This window comes from Aphidius gifuensis, linkage group LG1, assembly GCF_014905175.1.
Source record: "Aphidius gifuensis isolate YNYX2018 linkage group LG1, ASM1490517v1, whole genome shotgun sequence".
In the NCBI taxonomy this organism is placed as follows: domain Eukaryota; kingdom Metazoa; phylum Arthropoda; class Insecta; order Hymenoptera; family Braconidae; genus Aphidius; species Aphidius gifuensis.
Genome location: NC_057788.1, coordinates 7,927,572 through 7,951,709, shown reverse-complemented (window position 1 = coordinate 7,951,709; position 24,138 = coordinate 7,927,572). Strand labels below are relative to the sequence as shown.

At 24.9% G+C, this 24,138-nt stretch overlaps 1 protein-coding gene across 5 annotated transcripts in view; it reads left to right on the top strand.

The window, feature by feature from the left end:
* Positions 1-24,138, top strand: part of LOC122847559 (beta-1-syntrophin) — a 124,874-nt gene that overhangs the window by 83,469 nt on the left and 17,267 nt on the right. For all 5 annotated transcript variants that reach the window (XM_044145335.1, XM_044145331.1, XM_044145330.1 and 2 more), the window contains one exon: positions 9,839-10,027. In XM_044145335.1, the coding sequence (XP_044001270.1) occupies positions 9,839-10,027 (189 nt within the window). The remainder of the gene's footprint in view (positions 1-9,838; positions 10,028-24,138) is intronic.

Here is a 24,138-nt window from a genome sequence, read left to right as displayed (position 1 = left end):
AAACAAAATTTTTTTTTATTTTTTTTTAAAATTCACATATTAAGCTAGCACAACTTTCCTAATAATCATCGGATCTCAATGCACTTGGGCTCAAAATTTTGCGCTAATTATGTGTTTTTTATGTGTGAAGAAATAAATTTGAAAGAAAATTTTTTTTTATTTTTTACATTTTTTTTAAAAATTCACATATTAAGCTAGCACAACTTTCTCAATAATCATCGGATCTCGATGAAATTGGGCTTGAAATTTTGTGCGAATTATGTGTTTTTTATGTGTGAAAAAATAAATTTGAAAGAAAATTTTTTTTTTATTTTTTACATTTATTTAAAAAATTCACATATTAAGCTAGCACAACTTTTTTAATAATCATCGGATCGCGACGCAATTGGGCTTAAAATTTTGTCCGAATTATGTGTTTTTCATGTGTGAAGAAATAATTAAAAAAATTTTTAAATATTTTTATATTTTTTTAAAATTGACATATTAAGCTAGCACAACTTTTTAATAATTATTAGATCTGATGCGATTGGGTTAAAATTTTGTGCGAATTATGTGTTTTTATGTGAAGAAATAAATTTGAAAGAAAATTTTTTATTTTTACATTTTAAAAATTCACATATTAAGCTAGCACAACTTTTTTAATAATCATCGGATCTCGATGCAATTGGGCTCAAAATTTTGTGCGAATTATGTGTTTTTTATGTGTGAAGAAATAATTCAAAAACAAAATTTTTTTAAATATTTTTTATATTTTTTTTAAAACTGACATATTAAGGTAGCACAACTTTTTCGGTAAACATTCAATCTTGATGTTATTAGACTAAGAATTACGCGTGAATTATGTGTGATTTATGTGTAAATAAATAAATTAAAAAAATTTTTCGTCAATTTATTCATTCTTTTTTTTTTTATATGATAATACTTGTGTTTATAAAATCAATGAACAATGAACTTTTTAGAAGGTATAGATACACGCGCGCGTAGCGCGCCAATGTGCTCGTAAATATATAATTTTAAAAACCACAAGTCAAATTGTAAAAATAATAAATATCAATTGCATTGATAAAAATAATTTTACAGAAATAAAATTTATTTATTATTTATCTATTACAATTATAAATAATTATGTGAAATTTTTTATTTCATTTTTTATACATAGCTTGAAAAATATTTAATTGAAAAATAGCTGTTGTATTTTTTTAAAAAAATATATCGATTATATTTATGCTTTGGGTGTATGTGATATGATGAAATATCATAGATGAAATTTTGATTGTATCATATCTAGCCATGATGATCCAATATGTCTAACATAAATTTTTTGGTATATAGACGTATTACGTGTTTTCATTCGCGTATATTTTTCACCCTCTTATTCTATTTTATATTATATATATGATATTTTTCTAACCATCTTCTTTCTCATCCTGTACTATATCCGCAATTTTTCTTTGTTCTTTCATCGTTCAGATGAAAACTTTTTACTTTGTCTTTCATCGACATTTCGCTAGATTAAGCCCGACTCTTTGATTGAATACATCAGCATTCATCAAGCATCCAATATCCGTGTTCTCTTTTTTTTTTATTTTTTATTTTTTATATATTTTCTTTTACATTTTTTATTATTTCTTTAAAAACTTTAATGATTTTAATTTAATGTATAGCTTTTTCTAAGATTCATTTTATATTCTTCAATTTAATATAATAAATATTTAATTATATGTACTCGGTTAAAAATTTTGAAAGTAATTTACATTGTAAAAGATTTCTAAATTAAATGATCAATCAAAATACACTTGGCTGCATATACTTCTTTCAAATGATTTTGGTTAGAATAATTTAATGATAAAAAGCAAGATAATAAAAAGAATATTTAACAATGAATAAATGAAACTTGAACTTTCATTTAAACTTCATTATATATATATCGATTCATTTGATTTTATATTTTTTAAATAAATCAGTGAATCATTTAATAGGCTATAAAATAAACAATACTTAAATAAATTATAAGCAGTTATTTTTATATTAATTATAATCAAGCATTATAATAATTATATAAAAATATTTTTTTTATTTAGTCATTGTGCCAAGTTATCCAAGTTTAAATCTGCTTTTGTGTGTTAAACTCTGAAGCTGATTTCAACTTTCAGCTTTGTATGAAAAGTTGGATCTGAAGGGTTGACCGTATTAATTTTTCTGGGTCATCATAGTTAAAGTTTATATATGGCTGTTGTTTACACATTGAAAAATTATACCATATAAAATTATCAAATACATGTGTTGGACTACAGCTTGACTTGTACTACTTGCGCAGTATAAATTTTTTTTCATTAGTATTTTTATTTTCTATCACAGCACAAGTAGTTTAAGTCAATATTCAGTCAGACATTCATTTTTTATGTATTTTCAAACATTAAAAAGAGCATCAATTAAATTATTTAAATCTTTTTAAAATTCTGATAATTGATAAAGAAATGAATAAGTCAATCGACTGACTTATCTCTCTAAAAGTTATATCAATTTTGTCATCAATTATTTTGATGTTCTCATCGTGAATAAAATTAAAATTCATTAAACATAATAATAATTATTTATTTTTATATCTAATAAAAATTTAAAACTACAAATTGACTTAATTAATTTGTATAAATTAGATTTCTTAATTTTATTAGCCTCTGATAAAAGAGGCATGATAACTAACTTATGTCGCACGTTTCTCAGACGAAGCTGAGTTATTTAATAATGCATATTTAAATAATAAATATTATTTTTAATCAAATTGTTTTATTGATTATAATTAATTAATATTTAATTATTTAATTATATCATACATTCCCAATGAACTAAAAGTGTTTTTGCAAGATATTTTAGTCCAAAGGATTAATTAAATATATACCAAGTTGCAATAATCCATTGATGGTAGAACGTAGCAAACGATTTGCTTCAAGAATATTTATATGAATGGTTGAAAGTATATAAGTTTACTCACTGGTCACGTATACCTGCATCATTTACTATGATGTTTTATACTAGTGATCATAATTCTGAGAATTGTCTGTTCTTGCATGTCCACCTTTTTGCCCCAAGCGAATTGCAACTTTACCACTGGCTCATGTTACATCTATATGTATATACAATCTTATATTCATGTAGTCATAAAAACATAGCAAATATTTTCATACAAATATCTTCTATCAGATACAAAAATGATTCAATAATAATAAATGTAAAAGCACTCTACTAAATTCTTCATCCCTGTGACTTTTTTTTTTTCAACCATATGGTAGTTGGTTTTTTTTTTTTTTTTTAACTTTTACAAACGTGAAAATTCAAAAATTTTAAATTATATAAATAAATTATAACTTCAATATACTAAAAAGTTATTCAGAGTGGTTTTATATGTCTATAAATTTTAATATTTATATTTTCATGAAAAAAATATTACAACAACAGAGAAACAGTGAGTCTGTTTTGACTGATTGTAACTAGTTTTTTTTTTTTAGCTATCAGGAAATGAAATAATTTACAATGAATATCTAGTGAGAGAAAAAGAGAGAGCTAACAATCATAAAAGAATTTTCACTCGGAAAAATTCAATTTATTAATAATTTTTTTGTACAAAAATATCAGAAGAAAATGAAATTGTTTTTTGGTAAATGAAGTGTAATAAAAAAAAAAAAAGAAAAACCATATTCTTTTGTTTTACTGACATATAACTAAATAGTATAATCAAGCAATATTTCATTGACATAAAATTTTGCCTGACATTGAAGGGAATAAAAATACGTCATTCCATTGAGAGAGAGGTGTGTATTCAGCTGCGATACCATTCGTCAATCCTCAGCTACCATTTCTGTTCCCTCGGCTCTTTACAAAAGGCAAAATTCATTGAAGCACAAGACTAAGGGAGAAACACAAGGGTGCAAATTGGACTATTTCAATGCTTCACTCACATCACACTCAATCCCATTGAAATTTCACACTGAATGACATGCGACTATAATTCATTCTAAATAATATAAAAAAATGAATAAAAAAAAAATTATAATTATAATTGAAAAAGAAAAATAATAATAACAATATAATAATTTTAAAAAAAGATAAAAAAAAAATATATATCCATTTTATTTTTCTTTTTATTTATTCTTTTTTATATATATTTTTATTTTTTATTTTTTCATGACATAGAAGATGCAATTTAGAAACAAATTGTTGGTCATAAATATTCATGGAAAAGCGTAGTGGGTATCGTTAAAATCGTAATCGATATAGAAGCACACATGACAAACGGAGCACGCGCATATATATACACACATTTACGTTGGTTGATACAGACAAAGTTCAACATTCATTCCCGAGAGAGAAATTAATTGTGCGTGACCCGCGGGCAGATTGGTAATAAACCTTCTGGTTTCGTCTCTCTTGTGACGTAGATAATGTCGAAGGGATCATAGTAGCTGAGTATATCGTTTCAATATATATTCATTTACAATTATTGTATTTATATATGCAAATATTTTATCTATCATTCAGTGTAGATCATCAATAGAAAATTTGTAAAGATATTATATAGTATTGAAAATTTTACTGTATAAATGAAATATACGTTGATAGAAAGAGAAATATTATGTGCATCATTTTCTATTATTTGATTGGGAATATATATATATACACGCGTATACAGAAGAAAAAAAAAACAGCAACGTCAAAATGTATAGTGCTGCTTCGAATATAAACGTCCAGCTCATCGAATCTTTAAAATTCTCAGCACGTTTCAAGTAATAGATATTCCAATATTATTCTCACTCCACTTCCTATGCCACAACGATCCTCTTCAGTTGCATCTCATGCACATTTTCATTTTATTCATTTCTATAAAATCTCTCTCATTCGTAAAAAGGATTACCAACGTACATAATACATATAAATATAATAATATACACATATAGTGTGACTTTTCATGTCAAATGACTGTGAACATCTATATAGGAGAGATTTTCATTTTTTTTCTTTCATTCAACATATGTGTTTTATCAAATCCATGGATATATGATACACTTGTATATAACCAATTCAATTTAGTCTGTCTGTCACAAAATTATCTTCATGTTCTATTTGATAAACTACTTTTATTATACCATTCATCAACAACTCGGAAATACTGCCTTATGTACAAACAAAAAAAACACAACGTTCATAATAAAAATTTAATTATGTGCATAGTGATGATTCTGAGAAAACAGACAAGCTGAAATAATAAAAATATTTATTAAAAATAATGATTGGTCCTCTGATATGAATCGGCGAGAATTGTTCAACGTTATTAATTCCCAGATAGCCGATATAGCTTTTTTTTTTTTGAATTATTTTTTATATATAAAAACTATATTTTTGTCGATACGTGAAACTACGTGACGATTCATTTCAGAGTATCTTTTATATATATATTTTTTTTCATATACAGTACAATTTTTTATTAAATCAAATTTAAAACTTAATTTTGAAACTCTTCAAAGATTTTATTCCTCAATGAATTATTAACAAATCTACAATTGATCTAAAATAATTTATAATTCAGCAAACAATTTTTTTTTTTACTTAAAATCAATACTTATTTTTATCGTTCAATGATTCTTGGCAAACACCACTTCATACCATTTTCATGGAAATATAAAATTTGTTTGTACAAACTAACAATCTACATGTCCGTAAAAAATTAAATGAAAAAAAAAAAAACAAATTAAAATCTGCACATTTTGTTTTACCATTTGTTTAACCTCAAAGAGAACTTTAATTTTCAAATAAATTAAACACTCAATTTTTTGAATAAATATTTATGTGGTTTTGATTATTATTTTGTTGTTTTCAATTTATTTATTTTAAATAAAATATTGGCATTGTTATTTTGAAAATTTGCAATTTAATTTTAAGCAAAACTGTATTGTTATTTTGTATAACTGATAAATGATATAACAATCAGTTATATTATTCAGTAATTATATATAAAATATACTCTACAAATTGAATCATTAAAAAAGAGAAAAAAAATAATGATGAAAATACAAAAATGAATTCATATTTTAATCGATTATTTCCGCACTATTAGTTGTATTATACCAAAAGCAAGAAATTGCTCGATTGGGGCCACAAAATGTTGGCTTCCAAAGCATTCGAAATCCAATTGTGGATGGAATCGTGGTGGTAATCGCCGGTAATTTCTCTCGAGAGCTGAGAATGAGGCAGAATAGAATGAACAACGGATGCAACGTCAAGGAGAAATGAAGAATCTAAGCGAGGAATGAGATGATCTAAGTGGAAAGTTCCAAGTTAAAGATGAAAGACTTATTGAAAGAAGAGAACAAATATATATAAAAAATAAAAAAAAAAAAAAGGTTAAAAAAACATGGGAATTGTAGGCAGGGGATTTTCGATTGCCTTTTAATTTTCCATCTCTTTCTTTTATTTTATTTTTATTTTCCTATATCAGTCAAAGTTTGAACTGGGCGTTGATGCCATTGTGTAGCGATAAGACCGTCGCCGTTTTCGATTAAATGCTTTGGCCTTCAAGCTCGTTTCGTATATATATAAAGGTGAAGTAGAGGTCAATTTTCTATATAATACAAACGAAAACGTATATATCTTTTTGAGTGGATGTGGTGAGTAAACCAAGATTCCAATACTCTTCAGCCACTTCTCGTAACATCATCGTGGTTATCCACTAATCCTACAACCTTCAGTACTGTGCTCTCTCAGCCACATGAAAATCTCACCCTCTTAAATTCAAATAATCCTCTGTTTGGTTTTCTTGCTTATTCAAAATTGTATATATCTATATGTGCACTTAAACCAACTGTGTATTCAAAGCACAGCCAACGAGCTACTATTTCAAAACAGACACAAAAATAATACAAAAAAAAATTCTTAAAATCTTTTTAACATGGAAATTCAATTTGCCAAAATCTTCAATTGACAGATACACGTTTATACTTATCTTGGAATTTTTATTATAAATTTATTATATGCTATCAAGTAGGTCTAAAAAAATTGCACAATATTATTTTTCTATTTGGTTTGTTGTCTTGTTTTTTTTTTTTTATTTGTACACTGTCAGCATCTTTCCTTTTTTTTTTTTTTTTAATTTACGTGTCATTTCAGTGCGGCATTATGCGGATTGTGGTACTCAATGGACACGAAAATGCCATCGCATTGCATGTACCATGCAACTCAAACAAACATACTCTATAGAGTATTATTAAAAATGAAAATACACAATCCAAAAACAAATATACTCATCGTGTTTCAAATTATTATTTTGTTGGTATTTTATAAGTACAGTATTGTTGCTTAAATAATTGTTATATTTATTTTTTAAATATAAATTTATTTAATTATTTCCTCAACTCACTAATTAACTACGTGATCATTAACTTTTTTTTTTTATTTGTCTATATAAAAAATAATAAAAAAAAATAAATAAATCATAATAAAAAAATTGTGTTATTATATTTTTGTTATAAAAATTTTTTTTTATACATTTCAATTTAATCTGTATCAAGTGAATTTAATCCTCGTAACTTTTATATTAATTGTTAAATTGTTGGCATTTTTCCAAGTAATTCATTTGGAGTTAAAATCGACAAATTATATGGTTGTCGATGTTAAAACCTATTACCATTCGTATATTTGCCACATCTATATTGATACGGATATATAAATAGATTGATATAAAATTTTAAAATATCCACATATATCGATAATATATAATTTATATATATACAGATTGAATCATTGTGTACATCAGCTGCGTTAACATTTACAGCATAAAAATTTAATACATACAAACGTTGAAATATATGTATACAACATGAAATTCATTTTGCATGATCATTTGGATTATCTGACATTGAAAATTTCGTTATCACTTGCACTGATCGAATCGACAAATTGTCGATAAAGGGAAAGAGAAGATGAATACTGAACGATGGTACACCCTGAAGTGTGGTTTTATTCAACTGGCTCAATTCTAAAATTATTGAAATTTGCAATTTACCAACGTTTTTCAATTTAGATGTATTACGTGACGATCGAATGCTTTTTTTTTTTACTAAAAGTTTTTTTTTTTTTTTTTGGTACTACAAAATATTTAATATTTAGAAAATTTTTTAAATTATTTTTTAATCAATTTTGCAAGTAATTTAACAAATTATTCATAATTATATAATAATATTATTTTAGTAATATTGAAAATATTTTCGCTAGATTTAATACTGAGATATTTCAAGCCTATAATTTTTTATACAGTCATTCAATGCAAATTTAATTTGGAATAATAAAAAACAGTTTTAAGGAAATATTACATGAAATTTTAGTAAATATATATATAAATTGTTCAAATATTTATTTGATATTCACATGCGCATAATAGCCATACAAAGAAGAATATATATTGAAATGAAATTTACATTAAAATAGAGAGTAATTACTGATTACCATTTTGAAAAATTAAAATAATAAATTTGAAAAAATCAATGTCATTATAATGCATGTGTATATCATGCTTCGGAAAGCGTGATATAATTTGAATTTATAGTTGTGGCCGGTAGGCAAAGTATATTAATACCAGTAAAGTAGATTGATACCTATATTTGATAACATCATTGAATCCATAGCTAATTACACGCAATGCAATGACCGTAAACTTTTTGCAAACATATTTCTCTCTATACATATTTATATGGTGTTTGTGTATTGCACATACACATGAATATTTTATTATTTTAATTTTATCATAATATCATGTTTAAAATTAAGTATATTCCAAGTTTAATTTCAAATTAATATCAACGTGTTGGTGAACTCCAGCAAGTGTTTATAATTCTTCTTTTTTTTTCATTGACTCGAGCTTTTTTAAAAAAAAGAAATCGTCAATATATTTTTCGATTTAAATATGGTCCCTGGTTTTTTATTGAAATATATATTCCAGATCAAATTTTAATTCTAATTATACCTGTACAAAAACATCAGCAAGTACTTTAAAATTTAACGGACATTGTATTACACTTACAACATATATAATATCATTATATTTTTATTTTTAATCATAAACCCTATCGTTATACAAGGAAATAAATAATTTTGGTCATAAAAGCTTATCAGCTTATCTTCCTGAAACTTGCACGTCTCTGCTTTAACTACCCAAGAGACTTCTTTGTCAAAATTTCTGACAAAGCAGTAGGCAGTACCATAATTATTTTCAAGTAAAAATACAAATAATACTGTGAAATTACATTCAAAATTTTCATACAAATATATATATAAGCTATATTTAGAATATGTTAAAAGCACTTTTCGAAAAAGCTATTCAATTTTCAAATACATTAAAAGTAAAACTTGTTTAATTGATAGTAATTATTTTAATGAAATAATTGAACATCAAATAATTATATTACTGTGTAGGCAAGTATTAGTAGTTGACTTGTGTTTGTGTAATGTTTTCAAATAAATGACACTGTATATTATTTGTAGGCGTTGTTATAATCTCGTTATTGTTTGATACTTAATACACGACCTGCATTTGAAATTTTTTTTATGTCATACTTGATGTCGTTTTAAAATAAACCATTTACTTTAAATGGCAAGTTCAATCATAAAACTTGACTATAAATTGACAAAAGCTTCAAAAGTGAAAGTCGACTTTAAGATGATGATATTAAAATTTTGATGGATTGTTATAATGATAATTTAAAGATTAAGAAATGTATTAAAACTTTAGTTGATTTTTCATATCTATATATGTATCATTTATGATAATTTTTGTTATTTTTTTTTTTTTCAGTAAAATATTTGAGAGAAGTAACGCCGTACTTCAGAAAAGCTTCAATAATCCAAGAAGTTGGATGGGAACTTCAGAGAGGTTTTTTAAGTGCAACACCACCACCACCAAAGTCACCACCTAGAGCAGATACCCGTTATCTTCCACTTCAACTTTGTCGACTCACTAGAGCTCATCCGTCTTCTGATCCTGGTAAGTCAAATTTTATTTTTTGGCATTATAATCTGAAGCTTACAATAAAATAAACTTTGAAAATATCAGCACTTGATAATTATAATTTTAATTTTAATGATAGATAAAAAAAAAAATAAGCAATGAAGAATTTTTTATTTCAATTTTTTATTTTATTTAAAAAAATATCATAAAAATTGGCGAAAAAATTCAGTTGAGTTGACCCCGCATTAATTTTAAAAAGTGTTAAAACATAAAAAAAAAATAAGAAAAGCAATCAAAGACGTGCTTTATCTTAGACTTGTATCAACGTTCATTTTAAAAATGTCCTTTTTCATATTTTTTTTTTTTTTTATTTCAAACTTGGCATTTCATCGTCTCAGTAACTTGTCTTGCGTACGTTTACATAGTTATATATTTTTTAAGTCAACATAAGTATAAGAGAGGGTAAAATTTTATCATGAACACAAGATGGAGAAGTTGTTCGTGCCACTGCACATCTTTGAATATACCTGAAATCGAGAGATAGGACCAAAGATTTCAAAATGAGTAAACAACAATGACAAGAAATAATCTTGATGTATAATACTGATACATACTCTAGATTTATTTTTTTTATAAATATGCGACTGTATACACATATACATTATTTTTTTATTCAAGTAAATTCAAGGCTATTATCCATTATTATTATATACATATGTAAATTTTTTTTTCATATCACACAAAGTGTTTTTCAAACTTTAACTAATAGTGGCAATTTGTTGTACATTATTCATTTAATCATGACAGAGTAATTTAACATACATATGCATCAATATAAATGAAACTATTTGGGTGTAAAATTCAGTGTATTCAATTCAATATCATGTGCAAACACGTGAATTGTTATCATTATAATCGAATCAGTTTATATGTATAATAATACATAAGGCTAACTAGGTTGTTATCATTCTCGGTATTTCACTACCCCTCGTATGATACAATAAACGAACACAAACATAATTACACTCTGTCATGCTATAAATTTTATCACTTTTTTCTGCTTCAATGTATGTGTTTTTTGTTTTTTTTTTTTACCCTCAAAAAAAAGCGAGAAATAATAATTTATTATTATTGCCACTGCTCATATGAAAATTCTTTTGTATTTTTTAAAAAAAATTTTAATTTATTTATTTCATTTATCATATGGTGTATGTATAATCTAGTCGACTCCATTGGTAAAATGATTATTAATATGCCAGGTTAAATTCATCTCAGGAACATATAATTGAGTTTTATTAATGAGAGTCGTTGAAAGTTTATCCCTGCATTGCGTTTTCCCTGTGGGAAATGTTGGCTTGGAAAATCACGTGCAGACGGCACAAGAATTCTATACGAGCCTCAAGGGATACAAGTCAGAACGTTTGACATTTTTGACATAAGGGTTGTCGGCACCACAAACGCACAAACACATTATAAAAAAATAAAGCTTAATAAAATTTTAATATTCGGCATAAGTATAGCAAATATAGTATTTAAAAAAAAAAAAAATTGCTCATCATTTCAATGTAAGGATCAACTATAAAGGAGATTTATATGTTTGAAACAAAATGGCTGATCTAGACAGTCAAGTCAGAAAAATAGCCTTCCTACAGATTTACCAGAAAGTCGAAAGTCGTGTTTTGTCTGAAACGTGCAGAGCACACGAAGCTAGTATCTCACATAAAAAATAAACAAAAAAAAAAAAAAATTAAAAATGAACAAAATAAAAAAAAAGCACTTCAAAACAAAACAGTAGAACAAAATTGGCTGTAAAAGATAAAAAAAAAAGGAAGAAACAAAGTATAAATAAAAATTGCAATTTTATTACTTTTTTTTTTTTTTGTCTTGCACATTATTCTGGTAAATTCATGATTTTTTAGTATGATTCATGAGAATAATAAACTTCATTATAATTAAAAGCATAAAGTACATTTTTTTAAATAAAAATTATCATTATTTTTTTTAAATAATACACTGAAAAAATAATAATAAAAATAAAAGTTTTTCTTTTTTATTATCTTGTAAATTTTGATGTAATGACAAGTCAATTTCTTTTCGTCACACTGTCAGTCTAGATGATATGTGATCATCAATTCTAAAACCTTGTTAAGTCTGCCGGATACTGTTTGAGGTAAAACAACGACCACACCTCTCTTCCAAACTGACACCAGTTTCTATTCTGTACAAAGTCATGATCCCTTGTTCGTAACTTGGTTGACTGACCATTCGATCGTTCGACCGTAACAATTTCAACTTTTGCGGAAATTGCACTTTCACCACTATCCGGATAATAATTCAAACTGGCTTTTGACGATTTACATTACATATACTAACAATGAATAAATTTTAAAACATATTAAAATATTAAGTTCATTCAAAACATCATCAACAACACTTTACATAATAATTTTGCAAAAGATAAAGCTTTTTACATTTTTTTTAACCGTAAATTTTAAATCTTTTAATCAATTTTATTATTATTATAACACTATATAAATTTTGCATAAATATATATACTGAGTAAATATTCACACTTTAAAATAATTAACATGAAAATTCATCAACATACAAATATGTAATAAGTGTATTGTTAAATTGTTCAAACTTGGTTGTCGCTATTCTATTGTTTCAAGTAAATAATAATATTAGTTTCGTCATGTATAAACAGGTTTATGATAGAATTTGTAACAACTTAGACACGTAGATATACATAGCAAAATATAAATAAAGAAATAATTTCATGTTAATCAGCTTTATGATATGAATTTACAATATTGTATAAATTTAAAATTAAAATCATATTATTTAATAGAGTATGCTTAATTAAATTTTTTTTTTTAATTATTAATGCAAAAGATTTTTATATTAATCTAAATTTATAAAAAAATTTCTCTCAACACTTTTATATACTGCACAAACATATTTCATGTAGTTGAAAAGTTATAGTCTGTTATACGACGACGTTTTGTGACTGGACACGTTTTTGATTTGATTTAAAATTCAATTTCAATAGTATTGAAAAAAATTGTTTTGAATTTTGCAACAACATTTGTATATATTTTCCTTCTTTTTTAACCAAAAAAAAACAAAGCAATGGCATTCAATTTTATTGTTTTTAAATTTATCTTTTTATTTCAATTTTCGTTGACAAAAAAAAGCACATGAATATCAATTATTTATGAATCCCAATTAATGAAATTAATCTAAAATTGAAATTATTTAATTATACAGTGATTCACTGTGAATTAATTAATTCTAGATGACATTGTGTATATATAGTTTTTGATATCGTTAAAGGCTGTATTGGAGTGTTGAAAATCCAGCAGTGAATTTACTTGATTCAAGCATGACAACAGTAAAATACATTCAGAACAAGACTTTAATATAACCGGAAGTTAATAAGGACCCTTGTTGTCCTAATTCCTTTTGATGATTTTGGGTAAAATCACGAAGCAGTGGTGTGAATTTATTTGTTAGATCTTTCTATACATCAACTTTATATCCTATCTAACTATTATACAAATTTTCTACTATATGTTATACTTATTTATTCATCCAGTCATTCATTCTCTCACCTTCAACAACTAACTTGTTAGTTGTTGGACAGACAATTGAAAATTACACAAGAATAATAAAGCTTGATACATAAATATGATTATATATCAACGACCAACAATAATAATTTAAACTTTAAACTTCATATACATTAACATATATTATATAATTAAAAAAAAAAATAGTTTTATACATTTTATGTCTTTATTTCTTCTTTGACACTAGTGTCAATATATATTTCAACTTTTTTTTAATTTTCTTTTATTAAATATTTCATTGAATCTCTGCACAAAGTCAAATTCTTTTGAGAAATAGTAAAATTCAATGTAGACAATTCTACAGTGACCCTTTGGAGACATTGGAATTTGTTAAAAAACATTGACAATAAAAATAAATAAAAAAATAACAATAATAATAATAGAGGGAAAAAAAAATAATAAAAAAAAAAAGGAAATAGCTAGAAGGTCGAGAGAATGGAAGAGTTGGAAAAGTGGCAGAACAACAAAGTTCGCACGAATTCATTCTCGCGCGTTCCAACAGAAAATTCGTATCAAAGTTCACAAATGTTTCTAACATTTTGCCATTTCGTTCAACTTGGACACTTGTAAGAACACAAACAAACAAAAAAAAAAAATAAAAATTCAGTCGATAAAAAAAAAATGAATAAAAAATAAATTGATAAGAGAAAAAAAAAAAGCTTTTTATAAAAATTGTGTGCTTTTTGAAATTGATAATGATTGCGCTATGATTTTCTGATACAATGTTGAACATATTTAATGGATGAAAAATTTACAGTGGATATAACGCTAGATAAATCATTTGGTGGTCTTGTTAACCATGTCTCAAATTCATGGTGTTGCTAACACTTTTGCATTAGATACAATGGATGCAACATGAGAGTCACGTTGAGCGATAACAAAAGGACTACTTTGTGGGTATAAAGCGGAAATTTCAATGGTTATTAAACGCGATACATGAGGTAGTGGTGTTGTAGATATATCTAAAGGGGTTGTTGTGGAATGGTGGACAAGAGAAGGACCCCAAGCTAAAAATAAAAAGTAAAAAATTATATCTTTTTATTTCTCTGTCGACACGTTCAGGACAATGCATCTTTCTATTTTCCACTTTCCTATTAGATCAGCCATGCTTTTAGTGGCGTAAAATTGTAAGTTGTTTCACATCATCATTGTTTTAATAATTCATTATTTTATACAATGTACATCACTTGTGTGTTTTCAACTTTACATATAATTTACAAAATTTTATTCTTATAAATTTAATTTTTTTCAAAATTTTTCATTTAATTATATTTAGATGATGAATTTTTTAATAAAATTTTTTTATTCTTTTTTATCTTTTAGTTATTATTATTTATTCATTTGAAAATTTATTTACTTGATACGTTTATTATTGTAAATACTTTAATTCATAAAAATTATTTATTTATTTTTATTTTTTTGTCTGTAAATATTTCTTCTGGAGTCTTTAAATAAATATCAAAACTCTAGCAATGTTTTAAAATAATCTTACCAGTGGCTTGCTACTTTTTTAACTTGTGGACAAATAATAATAATGATACACTTTTATAAAATATATACAATGCAAAATAGTGTCTTAAAGTCCAAAAACTTTATTTGTTTTAAAGTTTAAGTTACGTGGAATTTTTTTTATTTTTGTAACTAGTATCATAAAATAGTCTTTAAAAATTTATTGTCAGTGTTAACCTTATTTTTTTTTTTTTTTATTTATAAATAAATAAAATTGTAAAGGTATGTATTATTATTATTGAGAAACGATATAATTTATTTTTAATAGTACGTTGAATTATATACAGATTACACGGGTTTTAAATTTTTAAAATGAAATTATAATGTTGAGGTATCATTATATTTCCATTTCGATATTTTAATAACACGATTTCATACGCGGATATGATACACAAAAAAAAAAATGCGTCATTAAAATATTCTTCGAATTGAAATAGGTGTTTATGTTATTCTGAAAATTATTTAAAAAATAATCCCCAACATTAAAAATTAATTACGATATTTAAACGTTAATGCTTTGACAAATTGTCATTTGCAAAATTTAAAATTTCATCTTTTTTTTTCTTCAATCCTCTCTCTTTGTCTCTCCTTTTGTTAAAATCTGCTTGAAATTTTCAAACTTTATTTTCTTTTATGATAAACAAAGAATAATCAAGTGCACAAAAGTTATAAAAATTTTGTAAAGTACAGCTATAAAAAAATATAGAAAAAAAGAAAGTAAAATATGAACTTGAAGAAAAGAGACTTGAATCCCTTGTAAAGGTTGGCTCAAGTCTACTGCCTCAGAGAGTGTTTGGTTTTAACGCGAAATAGTATTTGTTGTTATCTCATATCGTTATATTGTATTTTGAGCATTGAAACTTGAAAATACAACTGGACCCCAAGGCAACATGAAACATTTACAGTTACTTTTTCTACTTTGTTTATTATTTTTTTTTATTTTTACCATCACAACAATTTTCATTCAGGTCACTTCACAATGTTTACAGTTTTTTTTTTTTCGTATAATCCTTTTTTTTTTTTTAATTTTTTTTTCTTGTTACTTTATAGTTACTCTTGTTTCTAAAAACCCTTTTCTATTCTTTGGCTTTCAGGCTGTTTCACTTGGCCGCATTTGCCACATTCAAACTTTTCGTCGCTCCCAGCTGAAAGAAAAAAGTTTTTACTGCTTTGAAACTAATTGTGTCCAAGTCTTGGTGTTTAAAGCCTATTTAGTTTGATTATTCCCATGTTTACTATTGTAACTAGAATTACGTTTTCTTCTTGTAACATAAAAATAAAAACTTTTTAAAATTTTTATTATTATTTTAATATACTTGTTGTATTTATGAATTTATTTCATGAATATTTTTAATTATAAAATATATTTCAAATTTAAATATATAATAATAAATTAATTAATTAACAATAGATTTATTTCACGTGACATGTGTTGTTAATTGACAATTGATTATTTTATATTGTAATGATTTTAAACGCAATTTAAACTACCATTTTGTTTCGAATTCCCTTCAGAATTACTACAATTGAATGACAGTAAACTCCAGCACGCTGACAAGTTTTATTGCTGTGCCCTTTATGACTCTTGTATCTAGTATATACTCATTTTATGCTGTCTTAATACTTTGTGCAATAGTATTTGAAAACTCCTTCCCAATACAATTAACTTGTTTTATTTTCTTAGACATTTTTTTTTTCTTTCTTTACAACTGCTTTTTTGATTATTATCATTTTTTTTTTTATTTCATTTCTGTCATTCTTTATTAAATTGTTTTTACTTTTTTGTTTTAAATGTCAGTTAAATACAATAAACGGTTTAAATAAAATACATAATATAGATTATGAAAAAAAAAAGTTTCATATAAAAATAAAAAAATTAATTGGCTCTTTGATATTGGTTGTTTTTAAAGTTGGTAATTATTTATTATTTTTATTGAGCTTTTTGATCGTTAATTTATTTTTTTAAATAATTTATTTACTAAGAAAAGTGATTATAATTTGGCTTATAAAACTGTAAATGACAGGTTGAAAAATAAAAAATTTGAAGCTTTTTTAAAAGATGTTATAAATAAAAATAGAAAATGCCACATATTGAAAAAAAAAAAAAAAAAAAAAATAGTGTCTTATTCATCTCAGCTGTGAATTTGATATATTTTTATATTTATACGTTCATGTCACATATACAAAATAAATGTTTGAGATAGTAAAGATTGCAAACATGGACACAGAATATATAGTAACACACAAATTGTGTTAGAATAGCCGAGAATGACATTGACAAGATAGCATTGAAACGTACACAATCGCCAATTTCTCATTGAATACAAACCATATACATAGACCAAGCTAGATGTAAAGGCCCCAGGGTGAAATTGATTTTTTTTTTTTTCCTTTTTTTTTTATTTACACGAGTTGATATACATTTTTAAAAATTCAATAATTCTACAAAATAGATGTAATTTATAACCTTATAAATATCATTGCTAACAACAAAAAAATCATGCGTAAATATTTCGAAACAATCATTATTTGTGTTTCGATAATTCTCTCGCGTCGAATGATGATAGTGCCTCCAAATATATATACAATCAAATCGATTTGTTGCTACCGGAACTATTTGCATTTACTACCGTTCCGGTTAAATCCACTCCTGTATGAGACGGAAATTAATTTGTTAATTTCGTAATTGGAAATTAACTCAAACCAACCGGAAGTTTATTTATCGTTTTGTACATTTTTCAAAAAAAAAACAATCAGTTTAACATATAATAATAATTATTTGATTTTTATTTTCATTTTTAAATAAAAATACACTTTGTTTAAATTATCGTTTAATATTTTTATTATTGGTTATAATGGTATTTTTTTTTTTTCATGATGGTTCTGTGAAATAAATTACATTTGATGTGAAAAAAATAAATAATATTCCGGTCGTTGATAGAGAATAATAATAATAAAATATATAAAATAAAAAATATAATTATAATAAAAAATTGAAGATTTAAAAGTTTTTTAAAAATTCATTTTTAAAATTATTTCTTCGAAGAAGTTTTTCAAGATACGCAATAGACTTTTCGATTGTTCTGATATTCGTGAAAACTTATTGGGATTGCGATATTGCTATTCATTGTCTGTAAGTAAATTTTTTGTATTTTTCATCATTTATATCTCAAAATAAAAGAAGTAAATCGTAAAAAGATATTCTTATTGATCCAAGTTTTATTTTATTTTTTTTTTTTTATTCGTACTCTTACCATTTCTTGTCTCTTTCAAAATCAAATGGTTTTAACTTACTAAATTGAACAGATATATCTTCCTATCAAAACCTCAAATAAAAAAAAAAAAATTGACAAGGCAATGAATCTATCGAAAGAATTATATAATCATTTTTGTTTTTTTTTTTTAACCTATCAATATTACAAATAATTTATTTTTTATTTAAAGCAATTATTAGGTATATTTGATGAATATTGATTTTATTTTTTTCAATTATATTTACAATACGTATAATGTAAATAAAAAATGATAAAAAAATAAATGATTTACGGAGTTTTATGATTTGTACATGGACAGGAAAATTTCAATCGTAAATTCTCACCCAATTTTGATGGGTCTTTCGCCTCCAGGACCAACCTCATCGTGAATTAGATTAAAATCATTGGGGCGTTTACAAGCTCGAACAGCACACGCACGTATGCCCTTGACTATATATTCTACATCACCTACGACATGGATACATAAAGTATATTTATACAAAAGGGGTTGTGTAGCATAGATCGAAAAAGCAAGAGAGAAAAAAAAATACAAAAATTACATTATCAGGGTGCGATTGACGGTGCGAATGAAAATATGAATTGAGGCGGTATATTCAGCCTGAAGAGAGAATATTACGCTTGTTTCATTTTCCTCATAATACACTGATTACTAATCAGTTGATAACATTGATATAAAAAATTCAAAATTTAATTATAAATATATTTTTTTTTTATTTACAAATAAAATTATAATTAAAGCAAAATAATTGATATTTTTATTTAATACAAAACAAAATAATTTATATATAAAACAACATCGAGAGAAAAAAAAAACGACAATAAATAAACAAATATAAACTTGATGATCGATGCTGAACGCCATATTGAAGAGTGGAAATAAAATAATGCCATTCAAGTGTGCTCAATTTTATTTCCGTATGTTTTCAAAACGTGATCGATTGTAGTATAAAACCTACAAGCATTTGGTTTGTCAGGTCACGTGTTACACTCGTTCAGCTCTGGACCAAGTTAATTTGTCGATGGATGTAAGGGCTGCCCTTGACGTAACTCTTTGTTCAAATGCCAAAAGTTACCACTCGATCACTTTTTTATAATCTTTTTTTGTATTTTTTTTTTTTTCAACCAAGTTGATTCAACAGAACACGGGAATTCATATTCAATTATTTATAATTTATAAATTTGCATCAAGTTATATTATAAAACTTAACAAATAATTTCTTTTTTTTTATTCTCATGTACATGGTTATATTTTTTGTTTTTTTTTTTTCTTTGCCATATGGCAATGAAGTATTTTAAAATCACGATGAAATTTCGAGAAAAGAATGCTTCGCGATGGATCATATAAGCCACACATTCTTTTGACACATAATATTACAATTTTCAGTTTATTTATAAATTCTGATGTATTTTTTATTTTTTTTTTCCACTTGGAAAATGGGCTCGATCAATAACGCATCATAATGCATAAGCTTTTGTGAAATGAAATCCTTAGAGATGCCTAACATAAAGGGCTTCATGTAAAGTTTTTTTTTTTTATTCATCGTCATTTTCTTTCTAAAAAAATTTATTATTCATCGCATTTCAGCACAAAAGAACATACAGATTTTTACTTCACTACTCGTTAATATCGTGAATAAAAATAATTATTTAAAAAACTCAAGTTTAATATTAGAATATATATTTTAATGCGATATAAAATAAAATGAAAAGTTTTTTTTTTTTTACTGTTACACATATTTAAATGAATCAAAAAATAATATTAAATTTACAGACAATAAAACATAAATTTATTTATACATATACGTTATTAAAGTTAATGATTCAATTTAGAGCTAACTCTGTTTTGTAAAATGAACATCAAATTATTTTTCTTGTAACGTATTATTCACCTTTTTCATTCTATCTCATTCATAAACCTTCAAAATGTTACAAAAGTTTTGATTTTAGTTTCAAATTTTACAGTATGACGTGGTCCAATTAATTTCAAAGAGAAAACTTTACAATGAAACCTTAAATACAATTTCAAAATTAATGCTACATAAATTATTTAAAAAATAAATCTTTTATGATATTTTTATTAAAAATAATAAATAATATTTACATTTAATCTATTGATTTTTTATTTTAACTCTATTTTTACTAGTCAAGTCTACAAATCTTTTTAGTTATAAATTATATAAAATATTAAAACCAAAAAATTTAATACATTATATTTTTTTTTATTAGCTATAATTTACAATTAACTTGAACTTTATTATTTTCTAGTTTTTCGCATGCTACAGTTCAACTCAATATAAATTTTTCAAATTTTATTTTTATTACTATTTCTTTGTATAGTAAAAAAAAAACCATTGTCCATAGAAGATCTGTGAACGAAAATTGCAATTTTACACAAAAGTGTCAAGAAAACATCTGTTACCACAACAAAGTTTTAATTTATTTTCTCTGCAACACGTCATTTTAGTTACCACTTTATTACCTAATAAAAAATATTCAACTGTAGTTTCATAGAACATTTTGTTTTCATCAATTATTGCCTACCCATGAAAATTAAATATTAAAAAGCCGACGAGTATTAATGAATTCTATACTGTACTTTGTATGCATTGCAACAAACAATTTTAAAACTGTTCATAAAAATTTTAAGGGAAAGAGGGTTAAGCGTCAGGTTGCAAATAGCCAAATTTTAATAAATTAAAAAAACAAAAAACAAATTTAATAATTTATAAGATAAAAGTGTCAAATAATTTTTTTTTAAATACAATTTTTGTTAATTTAAAAGACAAAAAACCACTTTGATTAATTTTATCCCCAATTTTTGGAATTTAATTATTCAAGTAATTATTTATAAAATAATTATAAAGTTATTTGAAAACCGTTGAGAATAATAGAAACATCTAAAAATAAGCTTACCTCTATGAAAATATATAATTACCATAGTTTTGAGTATGTCATTAAAGTCATTTTATCAAATAAAACTGATCCCGTAGAGAAAATGACTTGTCCGTTTGTAATTACATAGAGATCGGTCATGAAGTAAGCTTTTATGGTTTGAAAACAATGCTGTTGTTGTTTAAAGCTTTGAATTTACTGTTGTGTTTATGATAATTTCATGTTAAAATAGAAATACCAAGGGAATAAAAGACCAAGAAATAATGTTGTTTCATTGGTTAAAATAATCAAATGTTATATACACACAGAGAGAAGTATGTTTCTCTGAGGTCACATAACAGTCTTGATAACACTTGCAAATCACATTATACTTGATAGTGCCATGTCCATATAGACACAAACAAAAATAAATAAAATCTAAAAGAACAAGAAGATGAGGAACAAGAAGATGCATCAACTGATATTCAACAAAACGTGACACTGAGACTGAATTACTCTCATCTATATAGCTATGTATATCTATTTTCAAATATACTCATAGTGGCACTAACGTATTCTCCAGTGACCCGTAAATATGTGAGAGTCCTCACTGTCTACTCATGTCAATGATAATCACCAATGATGTCACAATATACATGTGCTAAATAAAGCAGGACAGGGGCCACATGAAGAACACAAACTATTAGAGTTTACGATGCAAACAAGATCAACGTGTCGACATTATGTGTCATTATGCTTTTAGATAACACACACACACACACACACACATAACTTTTAGCTAATATTATTTTGTAACAAGCTTGATTAATCTTGTAAATTTACAAAAAACTTATAAGTATATTTAAAATATTTTAAACAAGATTTCTTATTTAATTTTAAATAGAATTAAAATTTAAGAAAAACAAATTACTATAAAGTTGATTTAAATATTTTAATTTAAAGCAAGTATAAATACCATAAAATGCAAACGTACATATTTTTGAAGTTTAAAATAGTTATGTGTAATATGTTCTGAGAAGAGTAAACCACGTTGCGCTAATGAGAAAGGAATTGGATCTATAAGAAGGGTTGACTTGCACATGATTCGCTCATTTACGTCAGATAGGGTAGAAAGTCTATGACTACATACTTCAGAGAAAAGACAGAAAGAGAGAAGAAGAGATTGGATAAACAAAGTTGAGGGTAAAGATACGAGATACTTGAGGCTCACACCTGACCTTTAACTCTCAATTAGCAAAATAAAGATATTTCACATCGTTATAGATAAACCAAAATTTTTAATTTTTCTTATTGCAATTTAATTTAAAAATTATTTATATTTTAATTTTTTTAATTTTTGTACATTTTATCTTTTATTTAATACAGCCATGAAACAATGTTTGTGTGGTAAATTGTAAATATTTGAAACATAAACAAAAGCAGTGAAGAGATTGATGGTACTATTGACATGTTGAATGTATTGTGTATTTTGAAGGATTATGAGAAAATTAAAATACATATGACAGTGATGGTTTGGTATAATTAAAGTAGAAACTTTCAATAAAAATAATCAATATATTTACAAACATTAAATCAATATGTTAAAATAAATTTTCAATGAATTTTGAATATTTTATATCGTTCATATATTTAATGATTATAAATTAATTCACATGTTGATGTTCAATCATTGCGTGTATAATTTACATGTTAAAATCATTGTATATTAAACGCATTATTGACGTAATATATTATCATGATGTTTTAGTAAATATGTACAATTATTTAAAGTGTCTATTATACTGCAAATAAGTACTTTGATTTCTAGTTTATTATGAAATTATTTTAAAACCAACAGTATTTACTGGCTATCAATATGTTCAAGTAATTATATCATCTATATTTGTTTTATTTTTAATTTTTTAACAATATTTTTCATCAATTATTTATACTGGACAAGTGTCTGACTATCCGTTGACCGTCTTCACTTTGAACCTGTTATTTTTTTTTCTAATTTTTAACTGCGTTGTTTTTGTTTATTTTTTGTGGTTTAAATATTTTTTTTTTCCTTTGAAAATTTCCGGAAACACAAAGCCGTAGAAGTAGCTTCACGTCTGCAAATATTTCCGGTTTTTCTCTTTCAACCAGCTTACATTTGCATCTTCACATTTATATTTTTATATGTATCTAACTTTTCTCCTTCCACTTCAACATCTCATCATTCTTTATTATTTTTTTTTTTTAATTTATTTATATATTTATTTATTTATTTTTTTATTCTTCATCTCTGTAATTATTTTCATCCCCCGATTGTGATGCAAATTTTTTTACAGTTTTGCAAACCAACTCCCACCTCTTCTCCACTTCATTGTCTCGTTTGGTTCTATCTCTTTTTACTCTCACCTTTTTTTTTCGCGATTCATTCACGTTTTATTGTTGCAACACCCGGTTCAATTTTTTTATTTTTTTTTTATTCTCCCTCTACTGGTTTTGCGTCGATTCCTCCACCAAAACGTGGTTCGCATTTCACCGGAGACATTGTGTTTTACTTTATATATATAATAGTGAAACAAATTTTCTTTTTTATTCAACGCTTCATTTCACTATCCTAGCTGGATCCGTTCACTGCTTTTTATAATCATACATTTGCCTTTTTTTAAAAAAAAAAAAAAACATTTTTTTTCTTCTCTGAATTTATTTATTATAATTCAAAAATTATTTACTTTTTATTTTCTATTTTTAGTTTACATTTTATTTTTTTTTATTAAAATGCTTTTCTACTTTTCACTAGTTTTTTTACTTTTGGAAAAACGATTTTCAAATACTGGTCGACCGTGAAAGGTACTTGAAACTTGCATAG